Source organism: Streptopelia decaocto, assembly GCF_964273445.1.
Source record: "Streptopelia decaocto genome assembly, chromosome: 3".
NCBI classification, from domain to species: Eukaryota; Metazoa; Chordata; class Aves; order Columbiformes; family Columbidae; genus Streptopelia; species Streptopelia decaocto.
Genome location: NC_138656.1, coordinates 68,850,962 through 68,876,692, shown reverse-complemented (window position 1 = coordinate 68,876,692; position 25,731 = coordinate 68,850,962). Strand labels below are relative to the sequence as shown.

The following is a 25,731-nucleotide window of genomic DNA, read 5'->3' as shown; positions in this document are numbered from 1 at the left end:
AAATTCCTACAATGCTAAAATTCAGATAGAGAAATTAATCTTTTACTTTCTCCAGTGAACCCAGAGTAATCATCCATTGTTAATCACTGCACAGTCACACTCCCCGAGTCCTTTTTTTGATCTCCTAAATAGCACAAGGAAGAAATTTTTCACAATGAGGGTGGTGACACACTGGCACAGGTTTCCCAGAGAGATGGCAGATGCTCCATCCCTGGAGACATTCAGGGTCAGGCTGGACGGGGCTCTGAGCAACCTGGTCTAGTTGAAGATATCCCTGCTCATTGCACGGGGTTGGACTAGATGACGTTTGATGGTCCCCTCCAACCCAAACTATTCTGTGATTCTATGCCCTGTCCATATGAGCATGAACATGCTACGATTGCATTCATATACCTGGCATAAGCAAAAGACACTTTTCCTCACTTCAGCCCAAACCTGACATGCAGATCCCCTCTGCCCCCCTCCAGGTAGTTCCCTGCTGCTCCCACCAAGAAGAGTGCAGCCCCTTCTCCTCATTCCCGTTTGGCACAGGAATGGGAAGCAGCACTCCAAAACAAGAATCATGAAGGTAATCAGAACGCAGCACCCACCTGAAAGGTAACAATTATCATGGGAAATTTTGGGCTACAAAAAAAGCTTACAGATCATTTAGCTTACTGCTCTTCTTTCTTCAGTAGGGCGGTACAGAACATAAACCAAACTACATGGGCAGATGTTCTCTTGATCCAGCTGGACCTCATGAGGACAACCACACCCTGTTCTTCACCAGTTTCCCTCCCATTTAGTGACTGAGTGATTTATGAGTCTGCCAAATAAATTTTGCCATCAATGATCAGTCATACTTGCTTTTATTAGTTACTAAAGCTATTTGATCAAATGTGGCTAATTTTGCCTGAGGTTGATTAGGGAATATTCAGACCAAACATCACTGTGAGAGGAATGGAATGTCATAGGAGCAGGAATGTCATAAAGGCACCGCTACTCATGCAGCGACAATCTACCCCTTGCTTTACTCCTTATAATACTTCCTGGTAGCTTAAAATAACTCTGCTTTCATGCTGAAGCCCTGACTGACGCAAATATACCCAGAACACTAGGGGGAAAGTTTAAATTCACTCCTATATTTATGGGTACAGGAAGATGCCTGACATTTCAAATTTTAGTACAACACAGAGGCCATCCTCTTACACCACATACCCAGCAGTGGTATACAAGCTCCAGAACACCTAAACAGGTAGCAAGACATTTCGTTTTTCCCTAAAAAAAAATTTGAGAAAATAGCATTATGAGAGTCACACGCTAATTGTATTTCCGATGTATGTGTTCTAATGACAATATTTTACATGAAATTTACTGGGGCAAAACACAGTTCTATTAAAAAAACATTATTCATTCAAGTTCAAGCTGCCAAAAGAAAGAATGATCATATACTACCCCGGCACGGGGCAGCGGAGGGAAACATGGGTCACCAGCTCTAGGCTTTGTAGACTAGACAGCTCCAAACAGCAATGACCACAAGGGACAGTGCCAACACTGACACAGCTCCCCACAACAGCCAAAACACGCATTTTAACCTCAGAAACTGCACTCCACATTTACCACACCTCAAAGCTACTAAAAATTTTCTAGTAATAAAGAACCTGTAGTGAAAAAAATGACAAAATCCTCTCTTAATGATCATGCCTTCCAACAGCCCATTCCAATTTTATAACAAGCAATATTATGAAAATTAGTTAAGCATAAAGTTTACAATTTCAGATTAAGTTGCTAGAAGACAACTCAAAATTGAGACTTTGCCTCTTCTGGGAGATAGCGGGAGCCAATAAAGACATGGTAAGGAAGTCAACCTGCAAGAAAAACTATCATACAAACCACATATTTTCCCCTATTTTTTTTTTCTTTAGACCTTCTGGCTAACAAGAGAAATAATGTGAGATCAGCCGCTGACTTGAGGCATCTTTTTACCATGGAAAGGTTTGGATGTAGGTCCTGATCCAGCAACAAACACCAACCATTGCACATACGCCATCAGGGATGCCCACAGCTTTTTCCTGGGCTGGTCTACACAGCTCCATGTGTTCGCATGTGTTCTTTACTGTTTAATAAGCACTAGCCATTCCCTCCTCCTTCAAACACTGAAACGGCAAGAATTATGGAATCACAGAGTCATTTCGGTAGGAAGAGATGCTCAGGATCATTGAGTCCAACCATAACCTAACTCTGGCACTAAACCATGTCCCTAAGAACCTCATCTATATGTTTTTTAAACACCTCCAGGATGGTGACTCCAGTTCCTGGGCAGCCTGTTCCAATGCCTGACAACTCTTTCTGTGAATAAATTTTTCCTGACTTCTAATCCAAACCTCCTCTGGCACAACTTGAGGCCATTTCCTCTTGTCCTCTCTCTTGCTACTTGGGAGATGAGACCAACACCGTCCATGCTACAACCTCCTTTCAGGTAGTTGTAGACAGGGATAAGTTCTCCCTTCTGCCTCATTTTCATGTGTCTTCTCAGGGTGACTATATACAAATGCATATCAAACTGATTATTACTGTTGAATGCTCTAATAGTTTATTAAGTTATGTTTTATCTTTATGAGGCTGCTTCATTAAAGGTGAAGTGGTAGAGTCACCATCCCTGGAGGTGTTTAAATTAAACTTGTTCCCCTAATAGTTTGTTACAGATTTGGCAGTGCTGCCTGGGAGATGCCCCCAGGGCACCTCGCTGCTGCTCCTGCGCTGCCACTCACCCGAGACCCTGGCGTGGAGGTTGTGCTTGGCGCTGAGCTGTGTGGGGACCGTGTCGGCCTGCAGCACGGCCAGGGCAGCCCGGCGCAGCGCGCTGTCGAAAATCGTGAGGACCTCACTGGGGAAGGCGTTGAAATACTCCCCGACTTCCATGTTGGTCTCGAAGAGCGTCAGGGCGTCGACGACGACAGGGTAGTGCGCCTCATCATCCGGCTCCCTCAGGATGCCCAGGATGTCGTCCCGGTGGTGCTCCAGCACGTAGGACTCGAACACCTGCCCGATGAGGTTCACCTGCTCCGCGCTCAGCACCATGTTGCTCCTACGGGCAGCGGGAGGCGGAGCGGTCACAGAGGGAGGGGTTTGGGTACGGTCGGGCGCCGATCGCAAAACTTTTTACTCGGACGAGCCCATCGCGGAGCCCGGCGCGGGGAGGGCGGGGCGGGGCAGGGCAGGGCAGGGCCGGGCCTCTTCACAGCGCGCCCTGACCCGCCGGCTGCCTGGCGGAAACGCCGCGCCACGCGCCGCCTCCCACAAGCAGCTCCCGCCGACCAACCGCCCCGCCCCGCGTCAGTCAGTCAGTCAGTCCGTCCCTCCGTCAGCCCGGGGGTAGAGGCGGGTTCCGGGGTCCTCACGCCCGCCCGCCGGGGCGGCGGGGGCCGGGCGGGGTCCGCATTCCTCTCCGTTAATGCCGACAGTTAAGGCACCCGGCGACCGGCTCCTCCGGTCCCTCGGTGGGGCTGAGGAGCGGCGGCAGGCGCGGGCTCTGCCAGGCCTCCCGCTCCCGCCTCGGCTGCCGCCAGCCCGCCAAGTTTTGAACGCGGGCGGGCTGGCGCTGTGCGGCGCGCCGGGGCCGGGCCGGGCCGGGTCTGGCCGTTCGCCTGCGGAGCGCTGCCCCGGGCCGTCCCGCCCCGCCTCCGGACAGCGCGGGCCGCGGGTGCGCTCCCAGCGCCCGCATCGCCGGAGTGTGTGTGCGGGGCCGCCCCCGTCCCCGCGATGCGGAGGCGGGCAGCCCTTCGCCACCGCCCCGCTCCGTACCTGCAGCGCAGACCGCCGCCGCCCCTCCGGCCGGGTTCCCGCCGCCGCCGCTCCCTCACCCGGCAGGAGAAGCGGCTCCGTCCCCGCCCCCTACGCGCCGCTGCACGCCCGGGCCAGGCGGCCGCCGAGCGGGTCGGTGGGGCGGAGAGCGGCCGCGGAGCCGCCCGGCAGCGTGGCCGGAGCCGGGCGGGGAAGGGCGGGCGCCCCCCTCGGGTGCCTCAGCGGGCGTGTGTGCGGGGACGCGCCGCTTCCGCGGGGCCGCTGCGGCCGCGGGAGGGTCAGTGGCCCGGGCGCACGTTTTGGGGCGGCGAGCCGGGCTCCCGCCGAGCAGCGCGGCGCCGGGCGGCCTGGGGGAGCGGTACGGCGCGATCCCAGCGGCTCTGGCTGCCGTGAGCCACAGACACAGCAGCGGAGTCCTGCTGCGCGGCGCTGCACGCTGGTGTTTGGCTAAACGTCCGTGTGCCCCCGGTGCAAAGGGACCCTGCTCCAGTGCACAGCACGGGAGGGTCGCAAGTCGGGGTAAGGAGGGTGCTGGGCAGCAGCTCGGGTGGCCCTAAGGCAGCTCAACCTCGTATTTGCTACTGCTTCTTGCACCCGCCCCCCCCGCCGCCCTCCATGGTTACAAATCCTGTGAAGTCGAAATTTGGGTTTTTTAAAGCGAGCTGCCCAACAAAGCGGTCAGTTCCTCCTGCTTCATGGAGGCACGTCACAGCAAAGCCCGGTGTGGAAATTTTATTTTTAACGTAGCCAGAAAATAGGGTTTGCTGAAGGCTCAAAATATTTGCTCTCGGCCAGGATTTACAGCGTGTTATTTTGGATAGTTTCTTATCTGTATGTTCTTTCCTCTGAGAATGAATTACAACTGAGTGACATGCTTTAACTATTTTAAATATTTTTTAAATAATGAATTGTTTCGAAATTGAGTCACTGCTGTAAGGAATGAAACTGCTGAGTCTTGTGATATCACAGAGAATAACTTAATGCCCCCTTCCAAGTGTTTGGAGGATCTTAATACTTCTTTATTGAGCTCCTAACTCCCAGAACCCCTCGTTGGCTTGTATTAATGCAGAATTATTGATACGCAATCAAAACAGAAATAATTGCCTGTGTAAGGTCTTAACCAAAAAGTGTACCATACTACCACCAAGGTATCAGAACTGTGCCAATCATTCTATCATAAAAAGATATCAGAATATATCAAACTCATATTTTAATCTAAATGTTAGTATTTTTTTTTCGTTAGTGGAGGAGAAAATCAATGTTTTTCAAACAACTATCTTTTAGATCCCATATTTTCAAGTTATGATATATAGCTTCAATATCTTAATCAAACTAAGATAATTAATTTGAATGTCTACATGTGTTTTCTCCCAATCATATTCAGATATACGATCTTAACAAATAAGAAAGCTACAGTGGTTACTTCATCTCTGTTATCTGTATTGACTATCTCGCCATCCATGAATTGGTCCAAGAAGCATTTGTCCAGCAGAGAAGGGATGAGGCTTGAAATGTTTGGGCAAAAGGTTGTTGATGGAAGTACAGGTGCTTTAAATGAGGAATCATGTTTATCTGAATTGCTGCTCCACAGACTATCCGAAGAGTGTTCCTGTGTAAGACTCCTGTCTGATAAATCAATGGATAGAACTTCGCTTTTCTGTCCTGCACCGTTTGCAAGTACAAACCTTTTCAGAGTTATTTGTAGATATTATCCTAATCCTCATCTGAGGCAAAGAATTTTGTTTCCCAACGAAGTGTAAGACTGCTTCAGGGGCTTATAAAAAGGAAATGCTTTAACCCCTAGATATGTCTCTAAAAGCAAAAACCATTTTGCTTTATGTAGTGGTCTTATTCTAACTCATTGAATGGCTGTGGCTGCGAAAGCACTGCTGAGACCTCCACCTAATACATACATTGATGACTATGGAAATTCAAAACTCTGATTATCCTGGGTGGAGTGTCAAGCAAGCCTTGTCTCCACATTACACTTTCAGCGTCAGCTTTACTTGGTTTATGGTGCTGTCTTGCACAGTACTATAACCAGGCTGCTTTTTTTTTTTTTTTTCCACACTGAGACACAGCTGTTTCTACACATTTGTTAGATCAGGACAGTGACCTGGCTTCTGGTATGGCAGAGCTGGAATCTTCCTGATTTCCTGGAGCTGTCTGTCTGTGCTTCCTCAGACTGTGTTTTGTAGCCCAAACAACTAGAGCAACAGGATGGAAAATAACGCAGCAGCTTGCAACTGGAGCAGGGCATTACAAACACAGAGCAAGTAACTGATACTGGTGTCTAAAGGCTGCGATTAGGCAGTGATTACTGCAAGGAAAAAAACTCAAGTATTTATCATTTTGTTATTGTCTAATAATAACTAGTAACTGTTATGTTCTTGGTTGAGTAATGAAGAAATGTTTACTCAAAAAAGCAGTCATCAAAAAATACATCACGCCCATTTGAAAATCCATAAGGTAGCCTCTTTTGCAATAATGGTGCAAAACTGGACAAGAAAAAGTAATTATCTCAAATGAGTGGATGGAGACAGTGTTGGCTGTTCCCAGCCTGAAAAGCTCTCTTGTCCTGGGCTTAGAATGCTTTCCTGCTTTGTCTTTGCTTTCCAATTTGAATAGCTCAATTCCATAAGCCAATAGTACTATTTTTGCTTTCAGGTCACTTCTGATAGTGGTTCTGACAGAAAAGATGAAGAATAAAAACTCCTCTGTTTTTCAGTTTACAGAACATAGTGCGTGTCCTCAATCTGGAAGTGTCCCAGGAGAGAACCAGGGCTGCCTGCCGATGCTGTGGTGGGGCCAGTTGATGCGTCCCAACCCCCCCGTGCAATTGGGATGCTGCTGGCAAGGCTGTGTGAGAAGGGCTCATGGATCCCACTGCTTAGGTAAAGCTTTAGGCTAAGCAGAGTGACTGTGGTCAAATGTTCATGTGAGTGTAAAGCTTGGGCTTTGGTCTGTGTCCCTGTGCCCGGAGGCAGGTCTGTTGCCAGCCCTGACTGGGGCTGCCGATGGTCTTTACAGCCTGAAGCTGGTGACTCTCCTTTGTGCCCAGCCATGGCAGCTGAGCTGGAATTGAACTCTGGCTCCAGCTAAAGACTCAGCTGCTCTCTAAACTTTTCTGCTTGTCTGTCAGGTTGAACGTGGAAGGCCTGATAATTTCCAGGAGTACTCATTCTTATAATTAACGCAGATTTTTGGTACTCATTGAATTCTTGTGCTCAGCCAGCTGTTTATTGTGAACAGGCCTCTACACCGTGCTTAACTCTGGAAATACTGAGTTGCCCTAGTGATAGCCAATTTATAAACCCATCCTTAAGACTGTGCAGGGCTCCAGAGTGGATCAGTAGTTTACCTCATAAGTCTCATCGTTAACTTAGGAACCTGCAGTGCGATTTGTACGGTCAAGAAAACTTGAGTTGTCTAATTGTGTTATGTGCTTCAGAACGATAAATGTTAACACAGTTGTGCAGTAAAAAATCCCAGTGTTGAGCCCTGCAAATATTTTGCCCTCCTATTAGCAAGAGAAATGGAGTTCAGCAGTTGGTCATGCTGAAAAGTTCTGTTTCAGCTTGGCTGCCTGGTTTTGTTACATAATCCCAGTACTATCCACAGGTGCTTCCAGTTACTGCGGCATATCTAAAGAAATACACTGCAAAGTAAATTAGCTTTATAACTACAAGCTGGTTTCTGTATATAATTGTGGATGACAATGAGTCATATTTCCATTTAAAGGTTTTTTGCCAGGGAATGTATACATGAATGAAACTGGTACAATGCCCAAAAGTAGCTAAACACCACCACTACGAATCAGAGATTTACCTTAATTATAGTAAAAAAAAAAAAAAAAAAAAAAAAAAAAAAGAAAAGTTTAGCATTTGCCTAGGAAGAAAAAAAATCAAAGTCATGCTAGGGTTCCTCACACCTAAGTTTAGGCAATGGAGGCACATAGATTTGCTGTTGCTCTACAGTCTTTACACAGTCATGAGAGGCAGGTGGGCTCATTCACCACCCTTCAGGCTGCCTGTTGACCGCAGAGGAGGCTGAAGATCACTGTTTTCTTAAGTGATGTAATTCAGTCATTTTCTAAGGGAAATAAATTACAGCAAAGGAGGAAAACTCGGGGTCTAATTTTCTCAGTGCAGAATTAGTGAAATTGACCCATGGATAGCACAAGGATCATGTAACAAAATCCACATGTAACTTAAGCTAAACCTTCAACAAGTGAGAGATTGCTCTGATGTGGTGAACAGGTCTGATTTCTGATATGATGACTGAAGTCTCCTTATATTCATTAGGAATTCCTGATGTCCTATAGTTTTTAAATAGAGTTTCAGAGTAAAACTAAAACTGGAAAAATGAATGACTGTTAATCAAAAGCTAATATTCAGATTTTCTAGCTATAGTTACTGGGATAGTGTGTTTGTTAACAATTTAAAGAAAGGACCCTAGGTTTTTTCAGCTGGCACACCGGAAAGGCAAGTGCTCCAACACTGAATATGGCTCAGAATCCCTCCGTGTTCAGTTACAGCAATGGAAGCGTTTTTCTCAAAAGAGACTGCTGCTTTCAGTTTTGAAGTACATCAAGAGTGAAAAAATTATATACTGTTTTAAGAATGAAAACAAAGATTCTTACAGTGTTATACAAAACATTTAGGTAGAGCCTAAAAAAAAAAAACCCAAAATATTTTATATTCTCCAGTTTTGTAATACATAGACATTCTTACTCTGATCAAAGATTACAAATCTAAGACATTGATTTTTAATTTAAACATGCACACATTAAATGTAGAACTACTCAAACCAGTTAGAAAATAATAATTTTTTTTCTTCCAAAACAGATAATGAGAGAAACAGAAGTGAAAACTTATTTAGACTAAATTAGAGTGTTAAAGATTTTATACTATTGACCCACGTAATTCATTGCCAGTACTACTTATAGGACTAATATTTTCCTTGAAGTCTCAGGTAAATACAGCACACATGTGCTAAAGGAACTGAAAAACTGCAAAAGGAAGGAGTCAATCTGACAAAGTGACTTCTGTGTTGGAACTGATTGCAGCTTGGTTTTCAATTGTCTTAGGGCCTTTTTTATTCCCCATTTATACCCTCTAGGTACGATTCCCTGCTCAAGAAAAAAAAGCTCTGTGCTTCTCTGGACAAAGTTGTTCCCTGTGCTACGAGATAGTGCCAGACATGTCAGCTCGAGCAGTTTTCTGCTAACCTAGAAGATTCGCTGGCGTTCAAACCCTTATTGCAGAAGCCAGTGGAACAATCCAGACTGAAGGGCCAAACCTGGCCTTAAGACTGATTATTACAATGACCTTATGGAGAAAGGTGGGATTTGCCTGCATTTTGCCCCTGTATCAAGTATAGCCTCTTACTTCCTTCTTCCATAGGAAAACACAATAAGGATTAAAATATTACATTCTGTATTGTTTGCTGTATGACTTTTTGTTCTTTCTGAATAAAACTGAAGGGTTGAAGGAAGTAGTTACACTAAGTGCTGATAATGAGCTTTAATGTGTCAGAGTGCAGAGGGAGAGTCCCTGAGAGCCAAAACATTTTCCCGCCACTGTAAATAATACTGTGCAACTGGTTCTGCACCCCCTTAACTTGGAGTTGTCTGTTGAGCCGGGACAGAGATTTTGCAGAATTCTCTACACAACTGGACTCATGAATACGTGCACTTTTAGCTTTTTCCAGAATACCATATACTGCAAAGATCAGGAACACAATGGGATTGTGATAATGTGAATATCTGTATTAATCCCAAATTTGTATGCTTTTAGGAATTTGCCATTTGGTACAGAATAATTTTTTTAGTAGTTTCTGCAGGTTGGTTTTGGGTTTCATTTTGTTTGGTTGGTTTTTGTTTTTATGAGACGGATTCGGTTGTGGAACAGCTGCTGACTGTGGCAGACATGGTAACTGAGTGCTCCTTATCTTTCTTCTCCCTTCAGAAACACAAATGCCTACTAGCAAAAAAACAATGTGCACACCTTTTACTGAATAGATGAAGTAAATGCAGATATCATAATCTTCAGATTACTGTTCAGTTACTAACTCCATATGTAAAAATGTACAAGTGAAATGGAGGATGGGAGAAAAAGGCCAAGCCCTTGCAAAGCACGCAAGAAAAAATACACAACGCTCACTTCAGAACATTATAATAAAATGAGCTAATGTATTTTATTTTGGATAACAGCCAAGAAATCTGACATTTCGCCCAGTATGGCTTTCTTCTAAAATTAAAAAGTTGCATATACCTACAGTTGAGTCCACCAGCTACAGAAAATCTGCTGTATACATGTTTAATCCATGGCAGCATCACCAGAATACAGCTTTCAGTGGAGTTTTCCAGCCCAATTCTAAGAAGTTTTTAAATGTGCATTTAGAAGATTTCATATTGTTTATATGAAAACATACAAATTTTTCATTTATACATATACTACATATAAAACTCATCGTAATAAGGGTATTTATCTTTGTGCATATCGAGAAAAAAGATGTAGTTAGGGCTTCAGATGAAATAGTAAAGTTCAAGACCTTTGTATATGCTAATGAAACCTTATTCAAATAACTCAAAGATAAGAGATTCAGCTTAAAAATACATTCATAAAACAAAGAGACAATTTTCTCCCTGAGACTACCAGTGTAAATTACTTTGTGGTAATCTTGAATGAAAAAATATAAAAAAGACAATAAGCTCTATTTTTCTATATGCTGCAACAATTTCTTGAACAAATACTGGCATCATAAAAGGTGTCAATTGGAGAATCATGCTCACTAGCTGAAAAAACATTTTCATATATCGGTTTAAGAAGAAGAAAAAGCTTTAATATAGACCAGGGAAGGTAATTAAGTTTTAATGGAAGATCAGTATCTGTAGTATGTATAAATGGGAAAAAGTTGGGTGGTTGTAGTTTTTTGTTGGTGGTGGTTGGGTATTTTGGTGGGTTTTTTTTCAGACATTAATTTTATCCAAAGCAGGACCGTATACTCAAAATGTAGATTCTTGATTTATGCAGAGATACTTAGTACTGTATTCTAAATGTTTCGAGCAGGTTTTTGTTAATAAAAAAAATATATTACTTGTGGGAACAGTTTCTGCTTGAATTCAATAACATGTTTGATTATAACTAGATGGCAAAGTCTCATGAGCAACAGGTAAGGAGTCAGCTCCCCCACAATGAACACTCCTGGTTTGTGGCTTTTTTCATCCTCTTGTCAAAATCTGTCTGCTCTGAAGGCCAGCAGCTGCATTAGCTGTGATTTATTTCACATTCTTCCTTTTAAATGTTAGAAAGAGACAGTTTTTAAATGGCTGCATAGTAACAGGATAGAATTGGGATGCATTAGACATATCCTGCTCAAATTGCAGAGTGAGAGATATATGCTTTTTCCTTTTACAATTTAATTGTATTTATGGTAACCATGCAATTATGTTATTCTGGGGGTAAAAGCCTTACCTGAAAGCAAATACATTTATAGGAAAAAGGGGGAAAGCATTATGTTTGTTCTACCAAAATTTATTATGTAATCATTACAAAGTTTAAAGATTCTTCCATTTTAAATAAAAATAATAGTTATAATTACACACGTTATATAGTACCATGTCAAGTGATTCCAACAAATATAACATGAAATACAGTGCAGTTTCAAATCAGAAAGACAAATACTTTCTCATTCACAGTGTTTGACAAATTACAGGAAAGCTTGTTCACATGAGGGTTTACTTAAGGTCATGCTCTTATAGACAGTCCACATCACGCTGTGCCACAAAAACAAATCAGCGCTCAGAACGTGAAGTACCGGGCAAGCCACTCCTGGCGTTGGGGGTCTGGTGAAGCCACTGGTGAAGCGTCAGTCTGAGGAGGGCTACATTCACAGAAAGAAGAAAAGAAGAATTATCCCACAACTACACAAAAGGTACATATCTTAGGAGAAAAAGAAATAGCGCAGAAAACATTCAAGTAAAGTACAGTGTCTGTTTTTCCATGGATTAACTATCAGTGTGCCTCAGGATGTGATTTAATGTCTCCCTATAGAACCTGTGATCATCCACTCCATTGGAGAGCATCAGCAGCACGGACACGGCAGTTCAGAAGCCACATAACAGGGTAGGCAAATAGTATTTTGGAAAACCTCATTAAGGATCTCATTAACAGCCATAGGTTTTCAGGAAGAATAAAAAGGTTTTCTTGGAAAAGCGTGACTGTAGCAGGTCCTCTTTTAGCATCCTTTTCCTGTGGTAAAGGTAATTTTCAAAAATATGATGCGAGCATCATATTTGTAGACATGTGCTCACAAAGACTAGTTGGCAACTGAACAAAAATACACACTATTTTAATACTTAACACTGATCACAAATATCACTTGCACTGTTGTTCATGCACACATTTAAAATATGCTAATATAATAGGAAAAAGAAGCTGCTGCACTGCAAACAAGATGTGTTCCCCCCCTTGAACAATTAAAATTCTCACAAAAGGAGCAAGAGAGAATACTTAAATCTAATTTAAATTTAATTAAACAATTAAGCTCCTTTATCAATAAAAATCAGTAATAATCGCTACTGTATTACTGGATAATACAGAGCACAAAACCATTTGGAATGGAAGCTCTGGCATCACTGTCCATGCACATGCATGTTATAGATACCTGAGGACACTCATGCACATCACATGCACGGGAAAAATAAGCAACAGTATTTTTTTCTAAAAAGATTGTTTTTGTAAAATAGGCTGTTTTCCCATCTCTACTTTAGATCTTATTATTTGTTTCCTTTTATAATTAGTAGTTGCTAGGTATGTGGTCTTGCACACACTAAACCAAAAGAGTAAACAACCAACTGTGGAAACTTCCACACATGTTGCTTTAAGTTTCCAACTTAGAGGTAAGAGATCAGCACCTGCTAAATACAGAGCACAGCACTTCAGTGCATTTAATATGTAGGCACATAAAGCCAAAATATTAAAATCCTGCCTCTAAAATGCCATTTTAAAGTTATTCAATTCACAGTATTAATTCGTGAGAGAACTACTTGAGACTTTAATGCTAGTTTTGGTTACTGGACGCTCAGCACTAAGCAGCCAAGCGTGCATGTTGCCTGTTGCAGTCAGAGGGGAACTCCTACAAAACAAGGTGATATAGGTGAGGAAAGGGGAAACACGAAACATTCATGTAGCACAGAGAATAGTTTTCTTATATTAAAAAAACACTATCACATAATACTGAATAAAAGAAATTCTGTGCTAGTATCAATTCCTAAATGACAATCAGTAAATAACACAAACATTTAAAACAATTGTTCATATTTGTAAACAATTGGAAGCACATGAATTCTGTTCAAGTATCTATAGAAGTTTTCAAAGTTCAAGACTTACAAAGAAGTGAGAGAATACTTCACATTTCAACAAGGTCTACAATAAAAAGGAATACTATAAAGAGGTTACAAATATAATATAAAAATTAAAAATGCTGTAAGAGTACTTGTACCTCTGAAAGGTTCATGAAGCAAGTGGGATTCAGCTCAATAGGAATGCAAAATTTTCCTGAATTAAGCAAAAAAAAAGAAAAAGAAAAAAGAAAAAGCTGGGTGAGGCCGTGCTCACCTCAAAAACGTCTTGGGCTCTTTAGGTGGCACTGGCTGTGGCAGTGGTTTGCTGCTGTTGAACTCAATATCGTGGATGGGTGAGTTAGGAATGGGGTCCAGGCGGTTGGGATGTCCATTGCCCACCACTCCGCTAGATTCCAGAGCATTTAGATTGGGGACACTCACAAACCTGTTTGTTGATTTATCATTCTTCTTCTTTTGCTGCATTAAAAATAACAAATGTGAGGAATTGGCTTCTTGCACCAGGACAGATGAGGAAATTTGCAAATTTAAAAGTAGTATTGATGGCTGGTTTGGGGTTTCTTTGAAGGAGAGCAATTGGGCCAGATTGTTCTGCTTTCTTTTGCAATTGTAGTTTTACTATTTACTTTGACCAGAACCAAATACTACAAATTTTTGCAGAAAAATCAGATTTCTAATCAAGATGATTAAGTTACCAAGATTTAGTATAATACTCAATGAATATATAATATGAAATCTTCCAATGTAACATTTTGCTCTGAGACACTGGAGATACGAAGTTTTCCATAAAATTGTCATTTAGTCTGTAAAACCTTTCATGTTTTCTTAATCTTTTCTTGATATCAGTGGAACAGCTCTATTGTCAAATGTAACTACAGCAAATTTCAGTGATGAAAAAAGTAAATCTCTCCCACAGGTTTCACCCCATCACTGAGGCACATTTTGGTAACTGGAACATGGAACCCAGAAAAGCAGCTACATTTCTTTAAAAGCAATGACACCCTCATAGTTGGCAAGCATTATAGCAATACTGCTAAAGAGAAAAAGATGATTGTGTAGGAGTTCAGTTTCTTGCATGAGGAAGAGGCTCGGCTCCCGGTGCTAATACAGCTGCCACTTGTAGACACCAGATGGCACAAATGAACACTTTTCATAATACTCCTTATACTCCTACTGATAGTATTTCAAGGGACTCAAAATACTGAAGAATTCTCTTTTTATATCACTATTTTACTCTCCATAACACATCATAGAAAGGGACTGGTATTTATCCTCTCTACTTTTATAGAAGGATACTTTAAATAATGCTATAGCTTTTTAAAAATGGTTGTGTGACAGGATGGCATGTGTATTTTCTGACTTCTATCAAATATCCCATGTCCACAATAAAATATTAATGTTGAAAAAGCCTAATTTCCAAAAATAGGATTTTTGAATGAATGGATTAATGTATTCTCATTAATTATATATTATTTGACTATATAATAAATACTTTCATTCAATTACCCTAACAAAGCAGCTAGGAGAAAAACTCCTTAAGGGCTTACGAACTACACAAATTTGAACTAAACAAAATGAAAGACAAGTGGAATCTCATGTTGTTTCTATATAATATTTTCCAGCAGAATTCCACCTGAAAGAGAATAGCTGCTCTATTCAAGGGTGGGCATGAGTTCAAATGGAGACAGAGTCCTATTACTTGGCTGTACTTTCTTCTCTTTAACTCTCTGCGGCTTTGGCCCGACCTCTCCAGGGCTGGCAGATGCAAATGCTACTAATTGTAGCCACACTGGTGAATGTGTTTGTCAAAATACAATTAAAAAACTCCAACAATTGAACAGGAAGCTATAATAGAAAAAAGGTTTTTTTAAGCATCGCAGTGAAAGATCATTAGCTGCAAAAGATTAAACTAAGATTGTCCCATGCACTTTCCTCCTTCTGTCGTAGCTGAAGAAGCAAGAAGTAACATTTTGGTGGAAAAAATAGTTTGGTAAAAGTAACCAGCTGTATGTAAAATACATCTGCAAGGTAATATGCACTGTAATGATAACTGTGTGTTAAACACACTGTAGTTAAATCTGTGGGCTTCATGGGTGACTCATTTCTGGAAAGTGTGTATTATTACTGCAGTTTGTATCTTATGCTCTTTAAAACAATCTATGCTTCTGAAGCAGTCAAATCTGGAATGACAAATTTGTGTGTATTGTTTCCATGAAATTCATGCAAAGTATTAAGAAACTTCAGATGTAACAATATGATATTAAACAGATCCATTGCATGAATTAGAAATGCTGTAATACATACTGCAATGGCTGTAATTTTGCATTAATATGCAAAGATCATAGTAACTCATAAATTCTGTATTTTTCTGACAAAAAAGAAAAGAGAATGAGACTTCCAGTTTCTTTGTAATTCATTCTCTAATAACACAGTACGTGCTTTGACAAAATAAAGTAACACAGTCCACAACTCATGAAATGAGAGATCAAAATGTTCTGGCATACAAGATGGTTTTAAAGTCTAAACATTTTTACGTGATAGAAGCATATTATAAAAATATATGAATTATCACTATGGAAATCTGATGTTGAAGTACTTTTCCCAAACACTTCAGATTTCACACAAAAACATGAGCTTATATACTTGATGGTTACATTTCACATCTTTAAAAGTGAGTAGGTCAGACAAACTTCCACAATTTTCAAACAACCTTTATCACATAAAAACAAGTAATTCAAATTGTATCTGGCAGTCCTGGTATCGTCTCTCCTTGGCCCAAACTAAATTCTTTCATGCTGTTATGCATAGAAGTTAGGTATCTGCAGATAAGGTTGTAAGAGCTGCTGGGCTCCTGAAAAACGTGGGAGAATATTGACTATTTGTGGCTGAGTTTGTGCAAAAGTGGGAAATATGCTGATCTGATGTGAAACTACAATAAGGCTTAGTTAAATAACACAGCCTGATCTCTAATAACGGAGCCAAACCTCCTTTTAAATAATGGAGCCTGAACCTTCATCACTGAAGCTCTTGGGCATCTGAGCTGCTCCTGTTGTGTCACTTGGGTCACCCTCTGCTTCAGAACCTTCCTGAGTTCTTCTGCCTCTACAGCTGGGACAAACCGCCTCCCCTTCCATGCAGGTGAAATAACCTACGGGTTATCACAAGGAGGAAGGAAATGTCAGAGGACTCATTCTTTCTCCCAAAGTGGTGAAAAGAATTCAGGTACCCTTCACCCTTCTGCAAGCTATTCCTGTTCCTCGTGAAGGAATGTTGCTGGCATTGGAAGTGCCAGGGAGGCCACTCGGCCTGCTTGTGTAGTGCCCTTCGCTGGCTGCTCTTCAGCAGGACGGAGACAACTGGACAAGGTTGCTGCTGAACTGTTTTCACTTGTATAGGCAGTGAGAATAACTGAGAACTGACTTCTGTCTCCTGTTGCCCCCACAGCCCGTACCTGGTTTGTCCCTCCAGCTCTCCAGTATCACTCTATCTCCAGTCAGACTCATTCCATGCCCTTCTCATACTCTTTGCCTTCCCCTTTTTACCCTTATTCCCTTCTGTTGGCGTCCCCTCTCCCTCTGTCTTTCTAATGGTATTGATTTTGCAGTTTCGTGATTAGGAACTGCGATTTATGTTTTACATGTCTAACAAACCAGGGCAACAGTGTCAGTGGATCTCTCAACAACACAGAAGAAACAAACCTACACAAAAATAAGTAGAGACAAATGGAAAACTATGTTCCTTGTTTTGAACATGTCTTTTGAGAGTGATATATGTATACACACAGGCGCGCACACACACATACACACACACACACACATATATTTCCTTCTTTTTACTGTATCCTAAGTTTAGATTTCTTTTTCTTCACTTTAGCAATGAAGTCCATGGAACATACCTTCACCAATGGATTAATAACACCAACATTAGGGCTTGCATTAAACATTTTGTTGTAGTTAGTCTCCCTGTTAACTAGCTCCAGCTGATAGAACTTTTTGTCCTCCTAAAAAGAAGAACAAATAGAAACTTCTTTTTATGCATTTTCAATCAGTTACTGGCCAAATCTGCCTATAAAATTATCTCAAATAAATTTATGTTTTAAAAGAAACTGGTAATTCTAAAAATTACCTTTCATATTTAATATTTTATATGTTTTTATATGTAAATACTAAATCATTTCTATTTATACAGTTCTGTTGCCATTCTATGCTCCAAGAGTGGGCACAGACTAATGGATTATGCAGTGGGAAAGACTCAGCATGGTTAACTTCTGATCTCTGATTCATTTGAATTTCCTCATTCCTTCTTGCTTTTGAATCAGGATCTAAACAGATTAATCCGAGTCAGGGTGTTTGCTCTGAATTTGGGAATCTCAGTGGAACAGGAAATGAGTCTTAGAAACCCTCGCAGAAGAGAATATATCTTATATGACTTACGTGGCTGCCTTACTCCAGGACTGGAGATAGGAGACATCTGATCAAGGTCGTAAGGAAATATTTTTTGTAATAGTGTATTATGCTTGATTGTGCAAAACTCTTTGTATCTAACTAGTTTTACTATTATGAGTCACTGGAAACACAGAAATAATGTGCTAAAGAATAGGAATAACATGCTAGCACGATAGTTTCTTCAAATGCATTTCAAACACTGAATTAATCGTATTAACTTTTTCATCTGTCAAGACATTAAACCAAGAGAGCATAAAATTCTTACAATCAATTTCTTTATAAGTTGGTCCCGCTCTGCAATTAGGTCTTTCAGTTCTGAGATAAGCTGCAAGTCTTCTGGTCTTGATTCTCTGTTTTTATATTTTTCTTCCATTTCTTCTAAACTTTATAGGAAAGAAGAACACCCTGTTTAGCCTGATCCAGTGTTAAATGATGAGTCAATAGTCACATCTTTGATCAGCACAAGAGAGATATCAGGGAATAAAACCAGAAAACTACTTCCTTATCACTGTGAAGTAAATTAATTCTATGTTATCATTCAGCTAGTAAAAAACAAAACAAAACAAAACAAAACAAAAAAAGCACAACAAAAACCAACAGCAACCATAACCTTTGCTCCAGTAACTAATAATCTGGGCAAAATTCTAAAAACTTAACATCCTTCTTGTGCATGCAGTACTGGGTGTTTGAAAAAAAGGCCTCTTGGAAGACAGATTGAAAACAAGGCATCCAAAACCATAACATGGACAGGACAATTACAGAAGACATAGCTAAGATTCATTTTTAGGTAAAATAGAAGGACTACTTTGCATTATATTTAATATTAACTTAAATTGTAAAAGATGGCAATTGACTTTCTTGATGAGGAAAACAAACAGTATAATTTTTCTTTTTATAGATGACTACTCTGAACAGATTGATGCTTGTGGTACTGGAGAAACTGGATAGAGACAGACAAGGCTGGCACCGTCTTCCTCTGTTCACGTGGAACATACTGGGACAAAGATATCCAAGAACACTGAAGACTAATAAGGAACTAATTCCTCTCCAGAAAAGCAACTTAGTACCATTAGAGATGAAATAAAGGAATGAGCTGCAAAATAAAAGCAATAACACTTGGATATTAGGATATCTGGATTAAGAGAAAGGTAACAATTGATAAACATTTGAAAAAAATAGAAGAAAATTTGAAATGCCTGGTGGGAAAGCATTAAAGGAGAGAAGTGAAATAAGCCATCTGAGAGAGGAATTGTACGAGTATCTGCATAAATATCCTTGTTTCTTTTTAAAGAACAAGATTTGAAGACACAACAAATTGAAATGAATGTGTCTCTGAAACATAATGCTCATGATGCTAAACACTGTTCTGAAGGAAACTACTTAAATACTTGTCTCACATATTCAGCCCTCATGTAGATTAGTGAACCAAATTTCAGAACAGATTAAGGAAATTTAAATAAACTGAGTGAAAAAAAAAATTAAATATTCCCAAATAAATCCCGAGAAAAATCCATGAATTTAAGGTGTCTAAGTCAGCTGAAACTTAATTCCACAAGACACATGGAAGAAGACATAGTTTCTTCACTTTAGATAAACCTTCTCCCTTCAGAAACAGCTATGTGATTTTTACTTTTGAGTTCCATCTGAAAAAACCGTTCATATTAAATTATATTTATAACCTTCAAATAACCTGTATATAATCTGAAATTATATAATATATTTAGAGAAAACATTATGAATATGAACAATATGACTTTTTATTTGCAGAAAAGGCACTTGACTCAGCAGAACAGAAATATGCTCAGTTGGCTTAATTTTTGTGTACACATTTTATGCTGGGTTAAGCTAATGTATACACATCCCCAGAGTATAGTATATAGTTACACACAGCTGTACTTTCAGATTTTTTTTTTTCTAATTCTATTTTCAGATAGTTTGGAGACTTATTTTTTTCTGTGTTTCAAACAGATAATATGTAATTTAAAGACTCTATTTGTAGAGTCTAATTAATGACACCACCTCTCAATTACTGTAAGACAGATTCTCCATTTCATAAAAGTTCACAAGGCCATGCTTTAGGTGAGGCTGAACCTGGAAACACAGAATCACAGAATGTTAGGGATTGGAAGGGACCTCAAGAGATCACCTAGTCCAATCCCCCTGCCGGAGCAGGAACACCCACATGAGGCTACACAGGAATGTGTCCAGGCGGGTCTTGAATGTCTCCAGAGTAGGAGACTTCACAACCCCCCTGGGCAGCCTGTTCCAGTGTTCTGTCACCCTCACTGAGAAGAAGTTTCTTCTCAAATTTAAGTGGATTACCCCTTGTCCTACCGCTGGTTGTCACCAAGAAGAGCCTGGCTCCATCCTCGTGACACTCACCCTTTATATATTTGTAAACATGAATAAGGTCACCCCTTAGTCTCTTCATCTCCAAGCTAAAGAGCCCCAGCTCCCTCAGCCTTTCCTCATGAGGGAGATGCTTCACTCCCTTAATCATCTTTGTTGCCCTGCACTGGACTCTCTCCAGCAGTTCCTTGTCCTTCTTGAACTTACTTAAGAAAGCTGCATAAATCTCTTCTGGTTTGGGGGTGGGTGGGTGTGTGTGTGTGTGTGTGTGTGTTTTTTGGGGGGAGGGAGTTACATAGGTTCCTCTTTAGATAGGTCCTCACTTCAGTGTTAGTAGAGAGAGATGACACTCTGAAAGCCAGGTCAGGGCACCCTGGATAATGTTTGCTGTCTTTAGGCCAGTGTCTGCTTCCTCACAGCTGTAAACTGAGCAAGAACCAGGAGCAGGGAACAAACTAAATTCAGAAGATTTCACGACAGTGAAAAACAAACAACTTGATGTCGGGAAGAGTTAGAGTAAACAAGTTCCAAAACCTAGTCTTAGTGGCTGCTCATAGATGTGTTTCTCATACAAGATAAATGCAGCAAACAGGAGGTAGTTCATACCAAAGTTACTGAATGGTAAGTTACTACATTTATCAGGGCACAAGGGTGTGCACGTGGACAATTACAAGGGAGTAAGAACTAGAATTTTCTACCCATCTTATTTGAAGACAATTTCTGATCTCTCAATATGAAGAAATAATTGGATGCATTTGGGCATTATTGCCCATTTTAAATTGATATTTAAAGTTTTCTATCATATACTTAGAAGCATTTTTTTTCCTCTGCCCCAAATCTTTTCTGCTGCAAATACAAATCTCCCAGTGACAACTTTATGTCAGGAAGCCCTCAGTGGGCTTTGTGAAACCTCAGGCAGAAAACCTCTGATCAAATGGGTTACCTCACAGACAGAGATAAAGAATGAAGGACTCGGAAGACAGGAGAACACGAGCTGGACAACACATGACTCACATTGTTTCTGCCCAGAGGTGGTCTAACCCCAGGTGGCATTTTGACTTGGAAGCACTCTATGTATTCTGTTATTGTTATGCTCATAGAATCCATTTCAGACACTAATTTTCCTTATGTTTGCATCACTCATGTGCTGTAATCAGACTACTTCATCACAAATCTCGTACTGTTTATAAACTTGCTGAAGAAATTCTTGTGTTCTCAAAAAAGATGTATTATGTTCAAGAAAAAACATCTAAAATAATGTTTTCTCCAGTTTTCTAAGAACTGCACAGATTTAATATCTTTCCTACTTGAAATTTTTTTGGTCTCAAATCATTAACAATTTATGTCACTAAATTCCTGTAAAGCTTATAGAATTGTGCTGCCTAAAGAATGCAAGATGAGGCCCCATACTTGATTGAGGTTATTGCACATCTGCATCTCTGCAATATCTTCAGCAACTTATGGACACCAGAATAAACTATTCACTCAAACGCAGCTACATACAGACTTTTTTAATGCAACAAAACTTACGAAATTTGTAAAGCTGAATTAATTTCCTTGAGCAGCTCTTGGGTCTTATTAAAATCTGCCAGCATGCTTTGTTTCTCTCTGATGTGATCTGCTGTCAAGACATCCAGCTCTTTCTCATGTTTCTTGCTTAAATCTTGCTCATGCATCCTGTTTAATTTATTTTTTGTTAAAAAAAGAGTTATTCTAAAATCAGACTCGTTTGTTCATCATGATTTTCTGCTATGTTTCTAGTGGCTTTTACACAATATCAGACAAGACAGAAGGAATTACTGATTTATCAAAACCCACTACTTACTGTCCTCCAATCTTCTAGCTTATTTCATGGAAAATGCATCTCCTTTAATGCTTTTTTACATAAACAAACATAATGAATTAAAAAGAAAAAATAAAAACCAACACTTGAGCAAACTGTTACTAAAATGTGCCAAAATGTATCACTGAAATGCAGCTTAACTGTATGGTAATATTCACTAACTTCAATAGTAATGGGCATAACTTTTTCTAATGAAGACTAAGCAATATACAACATCACTTGATTAAGAGGATAAATTAAAAGCTGCAAATGGTAAAATTTCTTAAGTAAAACAATACATGAAATAACACACATTTGAGTTTAGAGTGGAAAAATTCATACCTTATCTGTTGGTTGGATTCACTGCGTATTCTAAGAACTTCTTTCCCTTTAAACTCTAATTCCTTGGTCAATGCGCTTATATTTTCATGAAGATGCAGAATCTCTTTGTCCAGTTCAGCTATATGATGGTCTCGGTGTCTCAGTTCATCTTGTAGATCTGATATTCGGCATAAAAATTCTTTCTCCTGTGATATAAGTAGCAGCAACAAAAGAATATTTGCTTTTGGAAATATAACAGCTGAGCAGAACTATCCATTCAACAGAAATTGTTTTCAGTTTTGGATGCTGACACAAATTATAATTAAAACTGAGGTGCTTTTTAATTGTGGAGAAGTGTGAATAAAGAAGAAACCAAAGTTATGTAACAAACAATTTCCATGTGTGAAAAAATTTAAAACCTGTCATTGCCATCGCCTGTTAAAGTTTGTAAAGTTCACCACATTTTCCTTTTGCCCACACATACAACAAAACACCGGATACTGCCAAGAACCAGGGGCTGGGTATTTAGCATGTTCTACCTCTTCAGCATATGATATAGAGAAACTGTTTTTCCCTTTACAACCCCACACAATGGGACAAAATACTCAAGATGTATGACCTGCACCAATGAATGTTATGATTCAGAACTTTCCTATCTTATGTATATATAAATATAAGAGTCATAAATATGTCACAACAGAATACATGCTAAATAGTTTATATAATATTTATATCGTGTCCAATAAATCAATAAAAGACATTCTTTTTGTGTAAGAAATTCCAATGAAGTCAACACCTGGGAAACTCATGTGGAACCCATCCCAGTGGTTTTGATCATGACTCTACTTGGTTTGGAAAAAGACTGTAATAAAATTAACCTTTTTCAGAGTTTTTCATTTCCATCCATTCGACTTCTTACAGTTTCACAGTAATTTATGACCATATAGTTTGCACAGATAGAAAATCAGTAGTATTTCAAAGTAGTTTTATGTATAATTGTGTTTTGTGCCTTCATGCATCCAGGAAATACAAATCTATCCTAAGGCACAGATTTTATAGTACATCTTTAAGAACAGACCTTTCCATAGGAAGGTAGAGAGTTATTTGTAAAGATTATATTAAAGTTATTAGAAAAAGCAGTGAAAAAATTTTACCCACATATTTAAATATTTCAAAAATTAGCTCAGACCTCTCTGCATCTGGTTCCACTCTGATCCTGTGAACTGACGAGCATTCTAACCCAGGAAAACACAATTAATTGCTTTGCCCTCAGTACAACTAAAGCTCGTGCTTAGCACATCATTGTACTGAGGCCAAAAGTACATGGCATTTGCTTGGATCAAACGCTTGCACTTGTACTTGTACTTTTAACTTTTTTTTCCCTGATGTCCCCTTTAGGTGTCTCACTTTATGCTTAAACAACACAGGACTGAAACTACATCCTCCTAAATCCTGCATGTTGTTGTCCCCTGCTGACAGCACCACATTTTTGCCTCTAGAGTTGACACTTTCCAATCAGCAAGGAAGCAAAAAAGGGCTTATCTTTGAGTGTCTGTGGTTTTGTGTAGAGGCCATATCCAACTAAACCTGTTTCCTCTCTTAATACATTTCTAAAAGCACTCCACCTCCTTGCTGCTGGACTATCAGTAAATTAATTCTGAAAACTCTACTGCATAGGCAAATCAAGAAGTAATTTTTTGGTCCTGTTATTTCCAGGAGTCTGGCTTCCTTTCAATAGAGATCAAGCTTTCAATTTTTAGTTACTACTGGAAGAAGTGATTGTGTATAAAGTGAAAAATGGAAGATAAAAGTGAATGAATTAGTTTCCTGCTGAAAGCAAAAGTAGTCCATACTGGCTTTGGTTTAGGCGGTTTTAGTTTTGGATGTGTTCTTTTAAGAAAAAGTTGCAAGCTGTTACAGCGTCTTCTCTTCTTTCTTTAGATTCTAATTTATATTTTCCAATTTGACTCCTGAAAACAAAAGATACTAAGCTACTTCTTCAGTTTGAAGCAATCACTTGGTTTTAAGCAACCACTTCTTCACCGTACTACTTAGGCTTTGGAGAGAAACAGCTTTTTCCTTTTTAAGTCCTGCTGGCAGCTGAGGACGAGTAGAATTTTGCGAGAATTGGCGCTTTCCTCCCACGGCAAGCCAGCGTGCTCCCAGACAGTTGCACAATTCTGAGAGGAAACTGCCCCAATATGGGAGCCTTTACCAGGCTACAAATGCAGCTTGTTGAAGAAAAACCTAAGCAAGGACATTTAGGTAAACTGGCAGAGATGCATTATCTGCTGGTGTGGGCTGACTTGGAAGGATTGTGTGTTTGTTGTTCACAACAGTTTTTGCCTCCAGCTAAGAGAAAACGAACATCGATGACGCAATTTTACAGTCAGCTGCCGGCAGCGCTGCCTACCTGTCGCCTGCCAAGTTCTATGCTTCTTTCCAGCTCCATTTTGGCAGCCACCAGTTCTTGTTGATGGTTGTGCCTTAGCTGGTCGATTGCTGCTGCATGTTGGTGATTTAGCTCTGAGCGCAAGGAAGCTGGTTACCGTGAACAAAAAGAAAAGTTTGTTTTGCCAGTGTTTACATTAATTAACAATAACAGTCCAGCTCTGTCAAGTATCGCTGCTTACCTAATACACACTGTTTACATCAGCTAAGCAACTGTCCCATCATTCTATTCCTTTTACTTTCTGAAATATTCTCTACCACGAAACTTGGTCGTTTACTCTTTCCAGAAAAGCTTATGGGTAACATTTTTCAAAAGTGAACAGTTTGGGCTTACCTGTTAAAGCACATACTGACTTTCAGAGGAACAATTATGGCAACACTGAATGACTCTGAGATAGGCTACAGTGTTATAATACATACACACACATAAATACGTCTGCATGTATATTTATGTGAGCAGAAATAATGTTGCAAATTTGAAAACAGTATACCTAACATAGCTTTTCCTTCATCCTCCAGCTCAAATCGTAGAGTCTGAAGTTCCTGTTCCATCTCCAATTTGAAACCTTCCATGGCTTGTTTATGTGTTTCTTTCAGTGCATGAAGTTCTTCTGAGTGCTTCTGTTGTAAACGTTCCTCTAATTCCTATGAAATCCAAATCGACAAAACTTATTCTATACCAGCTTAGGGAATTTATGAAATATTAAACAATAAACAACTGGCAACAAAAGCAGGCATTGGCATACCCTAGAATTATTAAAAATGCACTAATATTGCTCATATTTTCTTCTCTCCATAAGTTATCCTACTACTAGATTTTTTCCTTTCAGTGGCTGATGGTTATCAAGATTACCTGTGCACAAATTCCTGTTCCACCCACAGTTGTAGAAGAAGAGAAAAAAAACCAGTCTGGATACATTTACAATAGCAAACAATGTGATACGGTGCAGATCCACAGATGGGTCTAGTGTGCACACAATACACACATTTGGGGATTTTTGCTCTCTATTGACACCCGTGTTTACTCCCTGTTGAAGTACGTGAAGCATAAAAGTTCCTGGTGCACATCTTCCAGTTTCATTTTGAACAAAAGGAATCCACCTTGAGTGCTTCAAGACCAGATTTGATGTGAAACAGAATACTTTAAGTGGGGACAACCGGAAAACTGATTGCAGAGGTACGGTCTAGATCTG

General features: G+C 40.0%; 2 protein-coding genes across 14 annotated transcripts in view; both read right to left on the bottom strand.

Moving 5' to 3' along the window:
- Nucleotides 1-3,870, bottom strand: part of MCM9 (minichromosome maintenance 9 homologous recombination repair factor) — a 48,066-nt gene extending 44,196 nt beyond the window's left edge. For 2 of the 3 annotated variants that reach the window (XR_014183784.1, XM_082049698.1), the window contains exons 1-2: nt 3,784-3,846; nt 2,751-3,067 (exon numbers count right to left, since the gene is read on the bottom strand). Coding sequence is in view for 2 of the 3 variants with exons in the window: in XM_082049698.1 (XP_081905824.1) it covers nt 2,751-3,060 (310 nt within the window). In the remaining variant the exon portion in view is untranslated. Of the gene's footprint in view, nt 1-2,750; nt 3,068-3,783 lie in introns of all 3 variants that reach the window. The other variant, XM_082049697.1, reaches the window with a different exon arrangement.
- Nucleotides 3,871-9,969: 6,099 nt separating this feature from the next.
- Nucleotides 9,970-25,731, bottom strand: part of FAM184A (family with sequence similarity 184 member A) — a 76,674-nt gene continuing 60,912 nt past the window's right edge. For 2 of the 11 annotated variants that reach the window (XM_082049687.1, XM_082049690.1), the window contains 9 exons: nt 25,030-25,183; nt 24,501-24,628; nt 22,109-22,293; nt 21,475-21,621; nt 17,861-17,978; nt 17,046-17,150; nt 16,161-16,298; nt 13,407-13,609; nt 9,970-11,670 (listed from right to left, as the gene is read on the bottom strand). In XM_082049687.1, the coding sequence (XP_081905813.1) occupies nt 11,589-11,670; nt 13,407-13,609; nt 16,161-16,298; nt 17,046-17,150; nt 17,861-17,978; nt 21,475-21,621; nt 22,109-22,293; nt 24,501-24,628; nt 25,030-25,183 (1,260 nt within the window). In that variant the 3' untranslated portion in view covers nt 9,970-11,588. Of the gene's footprint in view, nt 11,671-13,406; nt 13,610-16,160; nt 16,299-17,045; nt 17,151-17,860; nt 17,979-21,474; nt 21,622-22,108; nt 22,294-24,500; nt 24,629-25,029; nt 25,184-25,731 lie in introns of those variants that run through there. The other 9 variants (XM_082049691.1, XM_082049693.1, XM_082049695.1 and 6 more) reach the window with 6 other exon arrangements.